Below are 17,149 nucleotides of genomic sequence, written 5' to 3' on the forward strand. Positions count from 1 at the left end.
GCCTCTGGGAAATTGGCACACTGTGGCTTGGTGCGAGATGGGGGGACTGGCCTTCCTCGGGGGGGATCGGGGGACAAGCATGGGAGGAGATGAGGCAGGGGGCACAGGGCTGGATGCCCTGGCCTCTGGGGCTGGGGCCTCTGTGGTTCTCTCTCCCACTGCTGCTGGCTCAGGGATGGAGCAGCCTAGTGAGCTCACAGCCAGGGCCTGGCCCCTTCCCAGCTGCTCTCCGCTTCCCCTTGTGCCTGGTCAGTTCAGGGACTACCTGACCTTTGTTCTGCTCCGGCAGCTAGAAGATTCTGAAGGAAGGCGGCTGCGTATCACAGGACCTCCTTCCCTTGGTTCCTGGAGGCCCGCGGCCTCAGCCTGAGGCTACGTCTGGGTTGGTGATGACCTTGTCCGCTACTGGCCCAAAGCCTCTCTGGGTCAGTCATGCTGGCACCCTCTTCTGTTCTTTACACAAGGTCCGAACGCCACCTGTGCTCTGTGGGCCCAGGTCACACAGACCTAGTTCAGCCATCCCTGCCCTAAAGGAGTCCACAGCCCAGGGAATGGTGCCCTTTTATGTACCTCCCCTGTGCCACTGACATATACTCAATATCAGCCCTGCAAGGTAGGGGGTTATTTTCCCATTTTGCAGATGAGGAAACTGAGGCCCAGAGGGTTTCACTTGCCCAAGAGGCAGAGACTGGTCCATCTGCCTCCCGAGCCCAGGCTCTTTTCATCTCCAGATTTCAGAATAGGATTGAAGGCCAAGTTGGTGGGTACTGAGAGCCTGTGCAGAATTGCTCAGGAAAAGGTCTTCAAGGGCTGGAGGGATGGGGGCGCTCCCTGAAGGAGAAGGAGTTTTGGCCCAGTGTGGAGCCCAGGGAGAGAGGAGCGAGGAATCGCAGTGACCCACACTGGGCAACTATACCGGGCAACAGTCCCAGCTGGCAAGGGTGGGTTTGTGGGGAGAGCTGTGCAGGGCTGGCTCTCAAAGGGGACCCGCAGAGGACTGCCTCCATCAGGATGCCTGGGTTCAATCCCACCTCCAGCTTCTCCTACTAGGTGACCTTGGGTATGTCGCTCAACCTCTGACTCCCCTCTACTCATGCGTATTTGAGCCTTGGTGAAATTAGCAAACGGCTGCCCTCCTCCAGGGCCATGTCCAGGGTCTGCTGGGAAAGGGCCATGATAAAAATACATACTGATGGTAAGCATCATGAGTGCCCCTTCTTAGTGATGGGGTCCACTGCTCGCTCAGCTGTATGTACTGGCCCTTCTCTGAGGCTTGGGGTCTTCATTTGCTTTTGGATGGGGATAAAAACCCACAGATAGAGACCCCTAAGCCCTGTGCAGACTGGGAGAGGTGAGGGAGGGCCAGCAGGTCCACCATCCCTCACAGCTGGCCGTGACCCCGGAGCGCGCTCCTCCCGGGAGGAGGCCCAGGCCTCTCTCCTGTCGTAGCCCCAACAAGGGACTTGTGCTGCTGTCTGGAGCCCCTTTGTTGGTGGAGCTGCTGCCCGCCTCTTCCTCCGCCAGTTCCTGGCCTTCCCTTCCCCTTTATTCCAGCCCCTACCATCCAGATTTTTCCTCTGATTGTTCTTACAGTGACCTGTTGCCTCCCCACTGGGATTGGGCCTCTCCATCCCCATCAATGGGCTCCTTGTGGCCTTGGAGCCCCCACCTTCCAGCTCCCAAGATTTTCATCTCTAGGTGGCCCCCACCCCCAGCTCATGCCTGGTTCTGGTAATGGGGTTCCTAGCTCCTTGTTGCTTAGGCCTGGCCCCCATCTCCTCCGTACCCTGGGTGTCTCACCCACCTGCCATCTCGAGTTTTCTCATCCGGGACCCTGTCCAGGCCCAGGGCAGGGCAGTTCCTCAGTCTTGCTCCGTCCTCCCTGCCCTGCTGTCAGGATATGGCCAAGTGGGACAGTGGTCCTCAGTGCAGAGGGCTCCTGTCTGCTGTGGGCCCCCCAACCTCTGTGGTCTCCCTGGCCATCTGTTGGAATTGCCCCCGGGTCCTGCATCGAACCTCACCCTAGGCCCCCTTCCCAGCCCCTGGAGTGGGTTCTCTAACCTGCCACGGTCCCTGAATTCAGGTTGCTTGCCTGGGATAGGACCCATCATCGGCTGAGGCTCACCCCTCACCCAGAGCCCCCTCAGAATCTTGTCTATGGACCACAGGTACAGCAGCCTTGCCCCTGCTGAGGTGGACGATCACTGTGGACAGATGTCCCCCCCACCGCTGGTGGCTGGGGCTGCACAGAAGCCCACGGGCCCCTCTGTGGGGGATGGGTGGTTAGCCCCCCGTGAAACCTCTCCTGGGTGGGTGTCCTCATGCCAGAGTGGGAGAAAGGGTCTTTCTCAGCTATCGTTTCCTTATCAGATCTTTCTTACGCTCCCACCCCACCCTGGAAATGTGAAGACCACCCAGATCTCAAAGGCAGAGATCTGGGTAGAGCAGAGAAGACCCACAGAGGCAACTACAGAGCTGCAGGGTCTCTACCCAAACAGACATGGGGGCCACAGTTCTGGAAACTCTGTGGAGAGGAGGTTCTCCCTGCTGGGACAGGGAAGGCTACAGGGAGGAGGAAGGTCGCCCCGTGAACCAGAGAGGGCTTGCCTTCTAAGTGGAGGATATGGCTTGTGCAGAAGCATGAATGATGCCTGTGAGAGCCTGTGTGAGGAACTGGGGGCTATTCGGTGCGTGGCCTCTAAGGCCCAGGTGCGGGCACAGAGGACAGCTCAAGTCCGTGAGACTCTTGAGCTGGGGCATGACCAGAGGTGGCTCAGTCTTGGAAGACCAATGTTTAAACTGGCCTGGGACCAGTCAGCTGCACTCTGCAGGAAATTGGGGTGGGGGGGGCGGGTTGGTGGCGGCGAATGAATTCATATTTGTGAGCAAATGAGGACTGGAGGCAGCAAGAAGAACTCTGAGAAAGTCGAGGCCCAGGGGATGCTAGGCCTGCCAGGCTGGGGTGCTGGCTCTGATGGGGCACTCCATAGCCCTCAGCCCCCATGGCTGAAGCCTGGCCCTTCTCTGTTCCCTGGAAGCATGCCAGCCGTTCATGGGTGGCTATCAGGGTTCCAGTGCTCCAGGAAGACCCACGGCTTGCCCTGCTCCCATCTGGGGTTTCTCCATTCCTAAGCAAAGCTGAGCGTCATGGGCCTGGAGCCAGGGCTCGTGCTGCTGTCTGGGCGGGACAGACACAAGTTCTCACCCGTCTGAGAAGCCACCACCTCCCCACTTCCAGGGAGCTATGACCTCCACGGCTCTGTTTATGTGTAAAGTGGGGCAAAGCAAGGCAGCCTGAGCTCTGCATGTGACAGTGAGTGGAGGAAGCTGCTTTCACTGTCACCCAAACTCAGACCCTCTTGCCCAGGGCGAGGCGTGGAGTGGGTTCTGGGAGTGGAGCGTCACAGCGCCTCTGGGTTCCAGGGCCTTTCCTGTATGCCTGGGAGGTAGAGCGTGCTTGAAGATGCTGCTGGAGCACTGACGGCTTGCAGGCCTGGTTCTGAGCACTTGGCTCCTATTATCTCATTTAATCCTCTATTGACCCATGGCGTATGTACTCTCACTGTCCTCGCCACACACGCGAATAAACTGAGGCACGGAGAGGTTATGCCTGTGCTGATACAGCTTGGGAGACAAGGAGTCTGGCTCCAGACACTGTACACACAGCCGCTCCACGGTGGTGTCTCTTAGTGGCACAAGATAGAGGTGTCCTAGGCAGTGAATGATCTTTCCCTCCTCTTGTACGTGTTCCTACTGCAGTCATAAATTATAAGGGCATGTATCCTTGCAGACCCTGCAGTTGATCAGGAGATCTGGTCCCAGGACCAGATTGCGGTGCACAGGGCATGAGTTTAAAGACAGGGGCTCTGATGCCGTGGGAGGGAGCAGTGTGGTGGTGGAGGTGGAATCCAGGAAGACTTCACAGAGGAACTGACATGTGCGCTGACTTGAAAGGTGAATGGGAATGTCAGGCTAGTAAACCAGGGTGAGAGAACTGGTAGAGGAAGGGGATGCAGCTAGGGAGGTAGGTGGAACACCCCCCAGAGGGGCCTCCCTGTTTGGCTAAGCAGTGAGGAGCCATCAAGAGGTCATACCAGGGCTAGAGCCATGCCTCTGGGCTAGAAGGGTTAAAAAAGCCTAGAGGAGCCGCTGGGAGCCCGCAGGAGTTCCGGGTGGTGGCCAGGCAAGAGATGCCTTGGCTACCAGAGCCCTGCAGCCCCTCAAGGTGGGGGTGGTCTTGGTTCTTTCTCTTCTGCACCGACTTCCTGTCACCCGCTACTGGATTGTTCTGATGACCTCAGCAGTTTCCCGGAGAGCAGGATGTTCCCAGCTGGTTGTGCTTCTGAGATAAGGGGACAGACGAAAGCAGGCGTATACCTGAGGGCCCAGCTGGAAGTGCCTACAGACCTCTCCGGAAGCAGCAGTGTCGGGGCCTCACCCCCATCCCTGCAGGAGACGGGTGGTTACATGGCCCAGGTCCGAGGGGCTGGCACCTGGTACGGGGGGGCAGAACCCTGTGCTTCAAGTCCAGAGACCGGGGCACTGGTCTTTATATCTCTGCTGGCTTGCTGTGTGACTCGGACAAGTCACTTTACTTCTCTGGGCCTCCGTGCGTCTATGGGGAGCATGGAACAGAGGTGGGAAGGAACACTTGCACTGCAGGTGTATGTGGGAAGGAAAGGTGAGGGATGTGACCTCACAGACTGCAGAGGACCACGCCAGTGCAAAGGTTTAGGGCAGACATGGCCTTTGCTCCTGGGGGCCATCACCAGAATGTGCATACTGCTCCTGGAAATGGGCAGAATGGGCAGAAATGCCCCCTGGAAAAGCCTCAACCGAAGGGGCAGAGAAGATTCCTGGGGCAGACCCCTGACTCTGATCCTAGCTCCCTACCATTTTATGGCTTTGGGCGCTGTGGTATTGGGCAGGTTGCTTCCTGCTCTGAGCCTCGGGTCCCCATGAGGACAAAGAGGCTAGTAATCTCTGCCTGGCAAGTGTAGCCATAAAGGGGGAGGCGGGAGGAACATTGTAGGTGGGAAGTGGCCCAAGGGGCCAGCCCCTGACCTCATTTGACCCTCTCCTTGCTCTGTCTTCCAGTGGGAGCGCCTCTGGTTCCTGCTTCTCACCTTCACCTTTGGCCTCACACTCACCTGGCTGTACTTCTGGTGGGAGGCCCACAACGACTACGATGAATTCAACTGGTGAGTGGGGACAGGGAGGACAGGGACACATTGCCAGGGCCTTGGGCTGGAACTGGGGGGCTCTGGTTTGAACCTGTCTCCCAGGCTGGCCCTCAGAGCTCTCTGTGTGGCTTTTGGGGACAGAGTCCTCTGGAAGGCACAAAGGTCTACAGGAGCGGAGACCAGCTGGGGAGAACACGGCTTCCTCCCTTGTGTGCTTTCATGGGAAATAAGAACGGAAGACTAGGGCAGGGCTCAGCCGGGGTCTGGGGCCTCTGGACCTCATTGTAGATAAGAACACCAAGGCCCAGAAAAAGACCAGGGCCTCAGCAGGGAAAATGATCCCAGATCCCAGGCATCTGAAATCCCTGTGCAGGACCTTGGGCTGGGCTGGCAGATGCTATGGTTCCAGGATAGCTCAGTGTCCTTTATGGGCATGAGCCTCAGGTCCAAGGGCAGGGCCTTCTGAGGCTCGTACCTGGATACACAAGGGCACCTGCTTCTTCCTCACCCCTTTCATGGCCTACCTTTGTCAGACAGTGGAAGGCACGAGCAGGGGAGCAGTTTCCTTGGGTTCTAGCAGGGGACTCCCCCACAGATAGGTGTGGAAACCAAGGCCCCAGGTCATGCAGGTACTGGGAGCAGAGATGGGGCTTAGAAGCCAGGCCTCCTTGCTTGCCATCCCCTGCTGTCTTTACCTTCCTGCTGGATATTCAGCTCAAACTCAGTTCATTGTGACCATGAGCACACTCAGCCGAGGCCCTCTTTTATTTTTTATTTTATTTAATTTATTTATTTTTAAAGATTTTAGTTATTTATTTGACAGAAATCACAAGTAGACAGAGAGGCAGGCAGAGAGAGAGAGGGAAGCAGGCTCCCCGATAAGCAGAGAGCCCGATGCGGGACTCGGTCCCAGGACCCTGAGATCATGACCTGAGCCGAAGGCAGCGGCTTAACCCACTGAGCCACCCAGGCGCCCAGCCGAGGCCCTCTTAATCTCAGTTTCTTCTTCCGTGAGATGGATTAACTACCCCCTAATCAGGTCTTTCTTTTTTTTTTTTTTAAAGATTATTTATTTATTTATTTGACAGACAGAGATCACAAGTAGGCAGAGAGGGAGGCAGAAAGAGAGAGAGAGGAGGAAGCAGGCTCCCGGCTGAGCAGAGAGCCCGATGCGGGGCTCGATCCCAGGACCCTGGGATCATGACCTGAGCCCAAGGCAGAGGTTTTAACCCACTGAGCCACCCAGGTGTCCCTCATCAGGTCTTTCTGAGGCTGGAACGAGACCATGGCCATGGGAGGGCTCAGAGATCCATGTCACCTTCAGGGCCGCTTCCTGGGAGGCCGGAGCTCCAGCTGGAAGGCGGCCATGAGGTTAGAATGTGGGATTTCTAGGGCTCTGAGCTTCTGATGGTCTGTGGTGCTAGGATTCTGGGCTGATCCTATTAATGAGCCATTAATGGAGTCTGGGGATCGACTCTCCTCTGCACGGCATGAGGCTGTGGCCCTATCATTAATGAGTACAATAAAGGATGTGCTGCTGTCCCCCTGCAGCCTGGCAAGATAAGCCTGGGTCCCAGAGGTGGCCTCTGGCCTTTATTAAATGCCATCAATCAATTATTCATCCTCCCAGGTATCCAGAGCATAGGCCGTGTAGTGCATGGCTGGAAACGTTGCCTGCTGGCCCTCCACGGCAGACCCTGGACAGTTCTGAACTGGAGGGTTGCTGCCTGGGAGATCATTGGGTCCACCCCCGTCATGTATGGATGGGGAAACTGAGGCCCTGAGAGGGCAGTACTCACCCGCAGCTGCAAAGCCAGTTAGTGCCAAAACAGTTTGGGGACTATCTGAGGGGACTGAAGCTTAGAGAGGTTAAGTAAACTTTCCAGAGTCCCACAGCAAGATGTGGGCAGATCTGGGACAGGGACTTGAGTCACACTGTCCACAGAAGTTCCTCACTCTGCCCAGGGAGTAAGTGCCCTGTTATGGGGCAGTTCAAGCAAAGGATGGGTGTAGGGGGAGACTGTAGGGGGAAGGCCTGCCTGGGACTTAGGGAAGGCCTGGAGACCCACAGCTCCCTCACATGTCACTGTGGTTTCTTAGAGTCAGTGCTGGGATCCAGGAGACCCTGGCCTGGCCCTCCAGGTCTTGACAGTATCTGGGGATCATTCACGCAGTGAGAGGATGTGAACAAGAAGCAGGTGGTCAGGGTGGGATGTCGAGAGCCGGGGAGCGACCCTGTGGGCTGTTGCTCTCCAGGAGGGCTCCATGCCAAAAGTAAGAGACAAGTGCCGCCAAAACCTCTTTCAGGAGTCCTTCCCAAGGAGCAGGTCCTGCCCGTCTTTGGGCCTCGGTTTCTCCAGCTGTATGGTGAGAAGAGTACACTCAGTGGTGTAAGCAGTAGGTTTTCCTCTGGAATCTGAAGATGAGGGCGGGGGGGGGGAGTGGCGGGGAAGGCAGGTGCCCCCAGCGTGTCCTCCTGGTGTCCCCTCCCAGGCCCAAGATGGCAGCAAGCCAGAGACTGACTGGTGCCGGATCACGTTCTCTGATTACCCTCAGTGAATCGCGCCTTCTCTGAGCCTCAGTGTCCCCAGCTCCAGGGAGGATGCGGGTGGTTCAGTCTTTCTGGAGAGCAACTAAGCAGCACCTACCAGGAGCTTTAAAAAGGAAATTCCATTTGACCCTATAATTCTATTTGTAGGAGCCTATCGTAAGAACATAATAATACAGTGCAAAAAAAAAAAAATTGTGTGTGTGTGTTCATTTATAAGACTGAATCATTGGAAACTGTTTTCATTAGTAGAAAGTTGGCTACATATGGCACATTAATTCAGCAGACCACATGGCTGTTCGAAAGTCACGCTTCCTCGGGGTTTTTACTGACATCAGTAAATTCTTGGGTGAATAATGAGAAGAGAATTGATTGAGTACGTACCACGTGCCTTGCCTCACTTCGTGCTCAGGAAGCCTGGTGAAGGGCACTTTGTTCTCTCCATCCTATAGAAGAAGAAACAAAGGCTCCAAGAAGTCAGGGATGATGGTATCTGAGCAATCCTAGGACCCCCAAATTTTAATATTCTCGCATTGAAATTGAGATCAGTGTCACAGTCAGTGGCATCTTCACCTTGGGGAAGCCTGTCCCCAAGGAACCCTGCAGAGTCCTGCAGTGAGAGGCAGAGGGGGGATTGGAACCCTCGCACCTCCCTCCAAAACCCAAGCTGAGCACATGTGCTAGGCATGACAGGGTCCTGGCTTTGCTGTTTTACAAATATATAAAATCAGGGGAAACCCATGGAAGAGAAGTCTACAGAGTCTTGGTGATGGTTCCTTCTGGGCAGTAGAATGATGGTGAATTGTTGTTTTCTTCTTTATGCCTCTGGGCCTGCCTGGGTGTTCACTGGCCTGACCGGTGAACACAGAAACTGTGATGGTGTCACGGAGCGGTCCCAGCCTGGTCACTGACCCTGGCCACGAGAGTGGATGGCCCGCTGGACCTCCGGGAACCTCCTGGCTTCCTGGTGCAAGTCTGACCCCTCCCCCTCCCGGCAGGTACCTCTACAACCGCATGGGCTACTGGAGCGACTGGTCGGTGCCCATCCTCGTGACCACCGCTGCCGCCTTCACCTACATCGCGGGCCTCCTGGTACGTGCAGCTGCCCGGAAGGCAGGCAGGCCTGCTCCCAGGGGGAGGGTGACCCACCCTGGTCTAAGGGGGGAGCTGGCTTTTCCCAGGGCCTTGTAGTCTCCTGCACCACTGGGGCTCGGTCTCAAGGTGGGAGGTCATCTGGCTTTTGCCCCATCCTGGAATGTTTTCCTCCTGACCCAGTGAGAGCCATCTTGCTGCTAGGGACCACTGCAGACTGTCTCTTCCAGAAGCTTCTGCTTTGGTTCCTGCTCCCAATTCTCTACTCCCTCAGACTCAGGTCAGTCCCCAGGCTGAACTAGAAGCTCTCAGGGGACTAGGCTCAAGTCTGCTTCAGAATCCTGGGGCCTTGAACTCCCAAAACATTCACTGGGGACCCCAAAGGCAGCAGGGCCCAGTGAACTCTCAAGGGAGAAATTGTAGAGGAGGAAGAACCTAGAGACCTAGAATAATCTGGGAGGTGGCCAGGCTTGGGCTAAGCTGGGCACTCCCAAGCCTACAGGGAGGGTCGGTACATGGTTCCGAGCCAGGCTCAGAGTGGCAGCAGGCAGCAGGGTGTCTGGGAACTCATAGAAACCTTTGGGTCACACATGGGCCCTGACTGTCCACCTCGGGGCCCCCTCTTCAGGTCCTGGCACTATGTCACATCGCTGTGGGGCAGCAGATGAACCTCCATTGGCTGCACAAGGTAAGGGCTGCCTCTGTTGGGGGGCCGGGGGAAGGGAGACGGGGCTAACGGCTGCCGCAGAAGAGGAAGAGCTTGGACGTGCCATCCTGGCTCCTCGGACTTGACACTTGTTCTAGTGGCTACTAGAGTTCCCACAGGCTGGACTCTGTTAACTCATTTAACCCTCCCAGTAGCCCTATGATATAGGTAATGTTATCATCCCATCTTGCAGTTGGGAAAACTGAGGTACAGCGAGGTTAAGAAACTTGCCCAGGGTCTCCCACTTAATAAAATCCTAGCCCAGTAGCTGTGGACTGGCCAGCACAGGTCACAGCCCTCTCATTCTTCACTGAGCCCCCAGTGTAAAACTCGGCCCGGTGATGGGACTCCCCCCTCAGAGCCCTTCCCACCACTCCCCTTGCTCCCTCGGTGATCCCACTGCCCCAACTAGCACTAAGGCCCTGCAGGACGTGGGCCCTGCTCACACCTCCCAGCTGCTGTGTGGCACAGTCACCTCAGCTTGTGCTGCATGAGACAGCCCAGGCCTTCCCAGCACGACAGCCTCTTCTCTACTTACCTTTCTGCTCTTGCCTCCCTTTCTCTTTCCTTCCTTGGTTTGCCTCCCCCATGTACAGGCTGCTTAAGATCCCCCAGCACTGGCAGGCCCCCCTGCCACAGTCCTGAGCATCTGTGCTGTCCACTTTTGCCTGGCTTCCCCACCCCAACCCTCCCCAGTCTGGGAGCCCCCTGCAGGCCAGACAGAATTTGCCATTCTCTGTGGCCTCCAAGCCCCACTGAGGCCTGGGCCCATACATACATTCCGAGCCTCAGCACTCAGGCCGTTCATTGCATGCCTGGTGCTGAAGGTACGTGGCTGAGGTCTGCCCTTCCTGGGACCTCAGTGGGCATGGGGTGTGGTAAAAGCCGAGCAAGAGAGCCTCTCCTTCCCCAGAGCACATGGGCCTTAGAGGGAGGCTGGACACATCTTTTTTCCCAGAGCCTGGCTCAGAGTGAGCATGCCATTTAGGACGGGGCAGAAATGTACAGAGGTAACCATGAGTCCATGAGAGGGGTGCAGAGTGACCAGGGGAGGGGCTCACTTCCTGCTAGAAGGGGGACATAGAACAAGAACAAGAGGACAGAGCCAGAAGCTGGACTGGGCTGAGGGAAAGGTGCCAGTGGCCATCCAGGGGGACTCCAAGGTCAGGCGCTGGGGAGTCAGACCTGGCAACTGAACTCTGAGAGGCCTGAAGACTGGCCAGCAGCCCTTCCCGCTTCCTCCCACCTGTCACTCTCTCCTAAGGTCTCCTCTGGGCTTCTGAAGTCCCCTCATGGGGCACTTTCTTCTTCCGGCTGGGCAGCTGACACTTGAAAGAACTGCTCCAACTGGCACGCCGGGGGTGGGGGGGCGGCATCCACTGGGGTCACCTCCTCTAGCTCAAGACTGCTTCTCAGCAGGCCAGGTCACACCTGCTTGATCCTGGTGGAGGCCCAGAGCCAGCCCTGGGGAGCAGATCAGTACAGGGAGTCGTCCCCTGGGGCTGGAAGGATCAGATCCTTCTTGAGCACAACGGCCAGCTCCGGGGGTGCCAGTCCTGCCTTCCTCTCCCCTCAGTCCCCTCCCATGAGGTCTCAGCGTGAGCAAGGTCTTTCTAGGCAGAACTGATCCACAGCTGAACCTGACGCACCAGGAGGGAGGGGTTGGGAGTATTCAAGCAGGGGTCAGAAATTCTCCTGTTCTGCTTCAAAGATTCTGTCACTTGATTCTAAAATTCTAAAGAATCCTCTCCTTTTTTGTTTTAACCAATGTTTGACCACCTAATACATTGACATGGTTCAAAATTAAAAAGGAGCTAAAAAGTGTGCAATGCAGATCTCCCTATCTCCCCAGAGATACTTTAAATGTGCAAATATACATGTGTATTTCCTGTTCTCCTCCTTTCCCCTAAGCAGCCTGCTCCCTCTCTCCTGCACCTTGGCCAAACCAGAGCTCCTTGCCCTTCGGGCACCGAGAGTGGTGCCATCAGTGTCCAGCCCTCGCGCCTGCCCGCCAGCTCCTCCCTGGTTTCCCACACCCTCCTTTCCTCACCAGCATGGTGTGGCAGTGAGCTGGGCAGAGTTCTTGCAACGGAGCCTCGTTGCCCTGTGCCACAGATCCACGCCCCACAGTCGGGGCTTAGAAAACACCCTCGCCATAAAGCGTTCACCAATTTCTTTCTTGGCTTTGGCCAACCCGACGGGTGAAGATGCCGCTCATTTGAACATGCATTTGGAGTCACTTACCTTTCCTTTTCTATGAACTGGCTCTTCCTCTCTTTTGTCCTTTTAGCGATGGGATTTGCTTTTTGCTTTTTGATTTGTAGGACTGCTTTATAGGTCCAGAAAATTAGCCCTTCGGCTGATGAACTGCAAATAATTCTTCCTGATTCATCTTTTCACTGGGCTTGTATTATTGCCATAAGAACTTTTTTATTCTTCAGTGTGTGAATATATCATCTGTTTGATGTCTCCCGGGTTTTGTGTCAGAGTTAGAAAAGTCTTTCCAGAAAAAAATGTTTCTGCTGGTATCACTTGGTAACTGTAGGTTTCTACCTTTTTTTTTTTTTTTTTTAACATTTACCTATTTTATCTTTCTGAAAGTTATTTAGGGATATAGTATGATCTTTGTTCTTTTTTAGATGGCTTCCCAGGTCCTCTCTGTTCAGTAATCCATTCCTTCCTTCTAATTGGAGATGACACTTTTATATTAGACTAATTTTTTTAATGTATTTAGATCTGGGGGCGCCTGCGTGGCTCAGTCAGTAAAGCATCTGACTCTTGATCTCAGCTCAGGTCTTGATCTCAGGGTCATGAGTTCAGGGCCTGCGCTGGGTCCCACACTGGGCATAGAGCCTACTTAAAAAAAGAAAAAGAAAAGAAAAGAAAAGAAAGAAAGAAAGAAGGATGGAAGGAAAGAAGGAAGAAAGAAAGAAAGAAAAGAAAAGATCTTTCTGAGCTTTTTATTTACTTCCACTTCTCTCTCTGGTCTCATGCCAATATCGTCTTGCTTTACCTCTGACAGTTTGATGTTTTAATCGTTAGCTTTATTTTGAGCCTCTCTGGTTCCCCAGGTCGTGAGTAGGGCTGGCTGCAGAGCAGAGGGCCCAGGATGGTGCAGAGAGGGAGCCATTTGGGGCAGGCAGAGTACCGCAAGCAGATCTGGGTGTCCACTTGGGGACCTTCCCCTTTCCTCCCCAATCCTCCCAAGGCTTCTGTTTCCCAGAAATAGGAGCCAAGTCCAGGGGCCCAGAAGGTAAGAAGGTCGAAGTGTGCTTGGGGCTTTCCAGTAAACAGGAGGTCCTTTCCCTGAGATGCCCCATTTCCACCCCACCCTCCACTCCAGAATTGGCTCTGAGGCCACTGCTGCGAGGGGCTTTGACCACAGCTCCCACCTTCCCAGGCTGTTCCCCGTCCCAACACTGCCATGCCCCCATCTGTGGCCTTGTCTGACTCCTCTACCACAGCGGCAGCAGCCCCCAGTCTAGGGGCTGCCTGGAGGAGGTGTCTGCCAGTGACTCAAGCTGTTAGCCCAGAAAAGAGGGTGGGGCACCATGCAGCCACACCGCCAATTACCAAGGGAGCTGGGCCCAGCCTCCCCCACACCTCCTGACCAACCAGGCCGGGGTCCCCAATTCTTCCTGGTGTCCGGCCCCCTCCCTGTCCAGCTGCTGTTCAGGAAGGCACACTTGCGCTAGGTGCTGCTCCTCACGGTAGCCATGGCCTTGTGTCCTCGGCGCTCATTCTGTGTGTCTGACACTTTCCACACAGTATGTCGGTTACTCTCGGTAATAATCTTGCTCATTTGGTATAATGCCCGCTTTTTCAAAAGCTACCACTAACACTTAGCAAGCATTTACTCTCTGGGTGCTGACCACTGTGCTTACTGGCACGCTACCTGCTTTCTGTCCCTTGTCCCCATACCCCTTTCAGGTGGACACTCTCTCTTCCCATTGCACAGCTCAGAAGATGTGCTTCGGGAGGCTAGCCTCTCCCCGTAGGGCTGCAGAGTTGGGGTCTGACTGAAGGATGGGACGTGCAGAGCCCCAAACCCCAGCCTGCCATGAGGACCACAGAGCCCAGCATCTAGCTGCCCCTGGAAGGCCGCCCTATGACCCCTCTGCAAGCCTGGCTTCCAGCCCCTTGCTGCATGGACAGGCTGCCTGTGTCCCTGTCCCTTCCTCTGTCCTCTCAAACCACAGTCCTACTTGTGCAGAAGACCAAAGACCGCTTTCACAGGAGCCGAGCGGGCCATCCCTGGGCCTTCTGCATGAACTCTACCCTTTCCAGTCAGATGTGAGGAACAATGGTCATGTTGGGCGTCAGTGCTATTATTGTAGCTTCAGGAGACAGAGGGGTGGGGGGGACCCCACAGACACTGAACACCGCAGTAACGCCTCTAAGCATAATGGTTGCCAGGACAGCAATGGCAAGACTCGGAGAGAATAACAATTTTAATCATGCTAGGATTATGGGAAATCAGCATTACTGCAAGCCTTTCCACTAGCAGTTAAATGTAGTAAGACTGTCAGAAGCAACCCTCCAGAGACCTTTGCGGTGTGCAGGGCTGGCCTGGAGGGGGCAGCGGGGCCGGGAGCAGAGAGCCTGTGTGTGGAGGAGGGATTCTCAGGGATGGCGAGCACACCCCTCGGCCTCCCTCCACAGCAGTGTGACACTCCAGAAAGAGCACAACCTCTGGGACAGGCAGGAAGGGGTCTGCTTCTGGATCTGCCCCCTCAGAACTACACACATGCCAGCCCTTCTGCTGAGCGGTTTCCCTGCGCATAAAATCAGGGTGATCATGACCTTACCCGGGACATTAGAAGAATAAACACAAGGAAAGCAGGACATCCCTTCCCTAGCCCTGGGCACACAGGCCCTCTGACTACCTGTGCCTCCCCTCTTCCCATGTCCCCCAGGCCAGTACGTTACAGCCATAAAGACCCCCACCCACCTCAGCCTCATCACTGCTGCTTATGGGAACGTTCATCTCCGGGCTGATGGGCTGTAGTGCCAAACCTCCAAAGGAAAACTCAATCCCAGGAGAAATGAATCTTCCCTGCCTGGCAGGGGACAGAGATGGATCCACCGCTGTCTGTGCCCTCACCATCCGGGCTTGTTCAGTTGGTGGAGGGCTCTCAGAAGGCTGCTGCCTTGAGGAAGGTGCTGCAGGAAGGGGGACAGTGGGGAGACAGCAGCTGTAGGGCAGGGTGGGGCCTTGACTGGCGCATTATGGAGTTGGGGGATTTGGGGAAGAGGTGTGACTTGAGCTTTAAGGTGCCAGGCTTGGCAGTGAGGCAAAGGTGGCTGTGCGGGGGGTGGGGTAGTTAGATACTGGGCTGCGCTTAGTTTTGGGGAGCATCTGGCTTTGCATGAGATGTTCCATACTCATCTGTCCCTGGAGCTCTCTGTCCTGTGGAGGTCCTGTGTTGTCTTCCCTTGGAGTCACACTCCTTGCTTCCTCCAGGAGGCAGCTCAGAGGGCAGCACCCCCACCCAAACCAAAGCTCGGAGGTGGGGGCTGGGAGCAAGCCTTGGCAGTGGGGCCGGTGGGGCTGCACCCCGGCTCACTCCAGCTTGCTCCAACCTCCGGGGCTCTCAGCTCCTGCTGGGGACCCAGCTCTTCCACCTCTGGCCGCATGGCCTGGACAAGTCACCCTTCACCCCAAGAGCTGCTGGCTGGGCTAGGAGAGTGACCGGCTGAGTCCAGATGTCCCCACTGGCCGAATATCTTCCCTCCTCACACCCTCAGTGGGGCTGAACACTGACTGGGCTGCGCCTCTGCCTCCCCCCAGCTTCCTCCCACCTTCTCTCCTCGCCAGCCTCCCTCCTGTTCGCTTGAGGTCCGCTAGCCTCCTCCTGCCTCTGTCCCTCACTGTCGCTTCTGGCTGGCCGGCTCTGGCTCTCTTACAGTCATTCCTCTTCTCCACTTCCCCGCCTCCCTGCTTTGTGGGTCTCTCTTGCACTCTCCATTCCTCCCTGTGTCTGTGTCTCTCAGCCTCTCCCGCCGCCTCTGCTCCCCTCTCAGACACACTTGGGGACACTCTGGCTGTCTAGGCACACCTGTTCTGATCCTCTTGTCTGGTGACTCTTCCCCTTCCAGATAGGGCTGGTGGTCATCCTGGTGTCCACAGTGGTAGCCATGTCAGCCGTGGCCCAGCTGTGGGAGGACGAATGGGAGGTGCTGCTCATCTCCCTGCAGGTGAGTGTGTGTGTGTGGGGGGGGTGCTGGGCAGCCGCTTCCTCAGAACCTTCCAAACAAGGCCTTTTCATGGCTTTTTTTTTTTTTTTCATGCCTTTTCATGGCTCACGTCTCTCCAAAGGCCCAGAGGGAGTAGGGAGCTGTCTGGGTCACAGAGTAAGTCAGAGCAGGAAGGAGGCTACAGCTTGGGGTTTCTGCACCCTGAGTGTCCTCCACTGAAAAACGGAGACAGAGTTGCCTGCCCCATGGATAGAGACAGGTTATCAGGATGCTGGTGACCAGAGGAAATGGACATGGCTGCGAGCCAATGGTCCCTCTTGCCCCTTCCCATACACAAGGGCACAGCACCATTCCTGCACGTCGGGGCCCTGGCCGCCATCACTGCACTCTCCTGGATTGTGGCAGGACAGTTCGCCCGGGCAGAACGGACCTGTAAGTATGACTACCTGCCCTCACCTAGGTGGCCTGGGGACAAGGTGTCGCTCTCGGCGTGGGGGGGTTCTGGTTCAGAGTGGCCCACACATTCCACCGAAGGCTGCAGCCCCAGTAGGCCCTTCAGGACTCCTCGTCTGCATGCCTGTCTATGTGGGAGTTAGAAGTCAAGCTCACCTTCCCAGTGGCAGCTGCCCATGGTGCAGAGTCCCCAGAGAGTATCTGGGTCCTGACAGGTGGAGGGAAGAAAGGTCCAGCATCCCCCACAGTTCGTGGGTGGGCCTCCTGGGAGCCACACGGTTCACCAGACAGCCTCACTCACAGCCTGTGTCTGCAGCCTCCCAGATGGCCATTCTCTGTACCTTCTTCGCCATTGTGTTTGCCTTGTACCTGGCACCTCTCACCATCTCCTCTCCCTGCATCATGGAGAAAAAGGACCTGGGCCCCAAGCCTGCCCTCATCGGCCACCGCGGCGCCCCCATGGTGAGTGCCACCTGAGGGTCCTAACAGAGTTGGGGGGAGGAGCTGCCATTCTGGGGGAGACAGGCCAAGACTAGCTCTTGTAAGGAGGACCTTGTAGGGAAAGGGACAGAATAAGCATAGTGTAGCAACCGTAGTAATCCCTTCCAGAGGGTATGTGGGAGAACTGGTGGAAAAGCTAGGGAGCTTAGATGGGACTGAATCCTGAAGCATCCTGAAGGCATCTTGCTAAAAATATTTAACTTTTATCCTGAGGGCCCTGGGGAGACACGGGAAGGCTTCAGGCCAGGGACAGACCCGGCCAGGTTGTGGGTTGGGAAGGCCCAGGAGAGAGTGCCGGGTGTGGGGAGAACAGCAGGACCCTGGGTTACAATAGCCAGAAGGAACACCTTCCAGGCTGTGGGGGCCGGAGGGGATGGGTGCAGCTCAGAGCCCATTGTTAATCGGAATGTAGCTGAACAGGGTTGAAATGGAGAGAGGAAGAAGTCAAAGTCCGAGCCCTGTGACCCC

The 17,149-nt window shown here is 56.0% G+C and overlaps 1 protein-coding gene across 6 annotated transcripts in view; it reads left to right on the forward strand.

Moving 5' to 3' along the window:
- The window catches only part of GDPD5 (glycerophosphodiester phosphodiesterase domain containing 5), an 83,339-nt gene that overhangs the window by 51,410 nt on the left and 14,780 nt on the right, over positions 1-17,149 (forward strand). For all 6 annotated transcript variants that reach the window (XM_032356680.1, XM_032356678.1, XM_032356679.1 and 3 more), the window contains 6 exons: positions 5,098-5,201; positions 8,730-8,823; positions 9,452-9,511; positions 15,629-15,727; positions 16,066-16,159; positions 16,497-16,642. In XM_032356680.1, the coding sequence (XP_032212571.1) occupies positions 5,098-5,201; positions 8,730-8,823; positions 9,452-9,511; positions 15,629-15,727; positions 16,066-16,159; positions 16,497-16,642 (597 nt within the window). The remainder of the gene's footprint in view (positions 1-5,097; positions 5,202-8,729; positions 8,824-9,451; positions 9,512-15,628; positions 15,728-16,065; positions 16,160-16,496; positions 16,643-17,149) is intronic.

This window comes from Mustela erminea, chromosome 9, assembly GCF_009829155.1.
Source record: "Mustela erminea isolate mMusErm1 chromosome 9, mMusErm1.Pri, whole genome shotgun sequence".
NCBI lineage: Eukaryota > Metazoa > Chordata > Mammalia > Carnivora > Mustelidae > Mustela > Mustela erminea.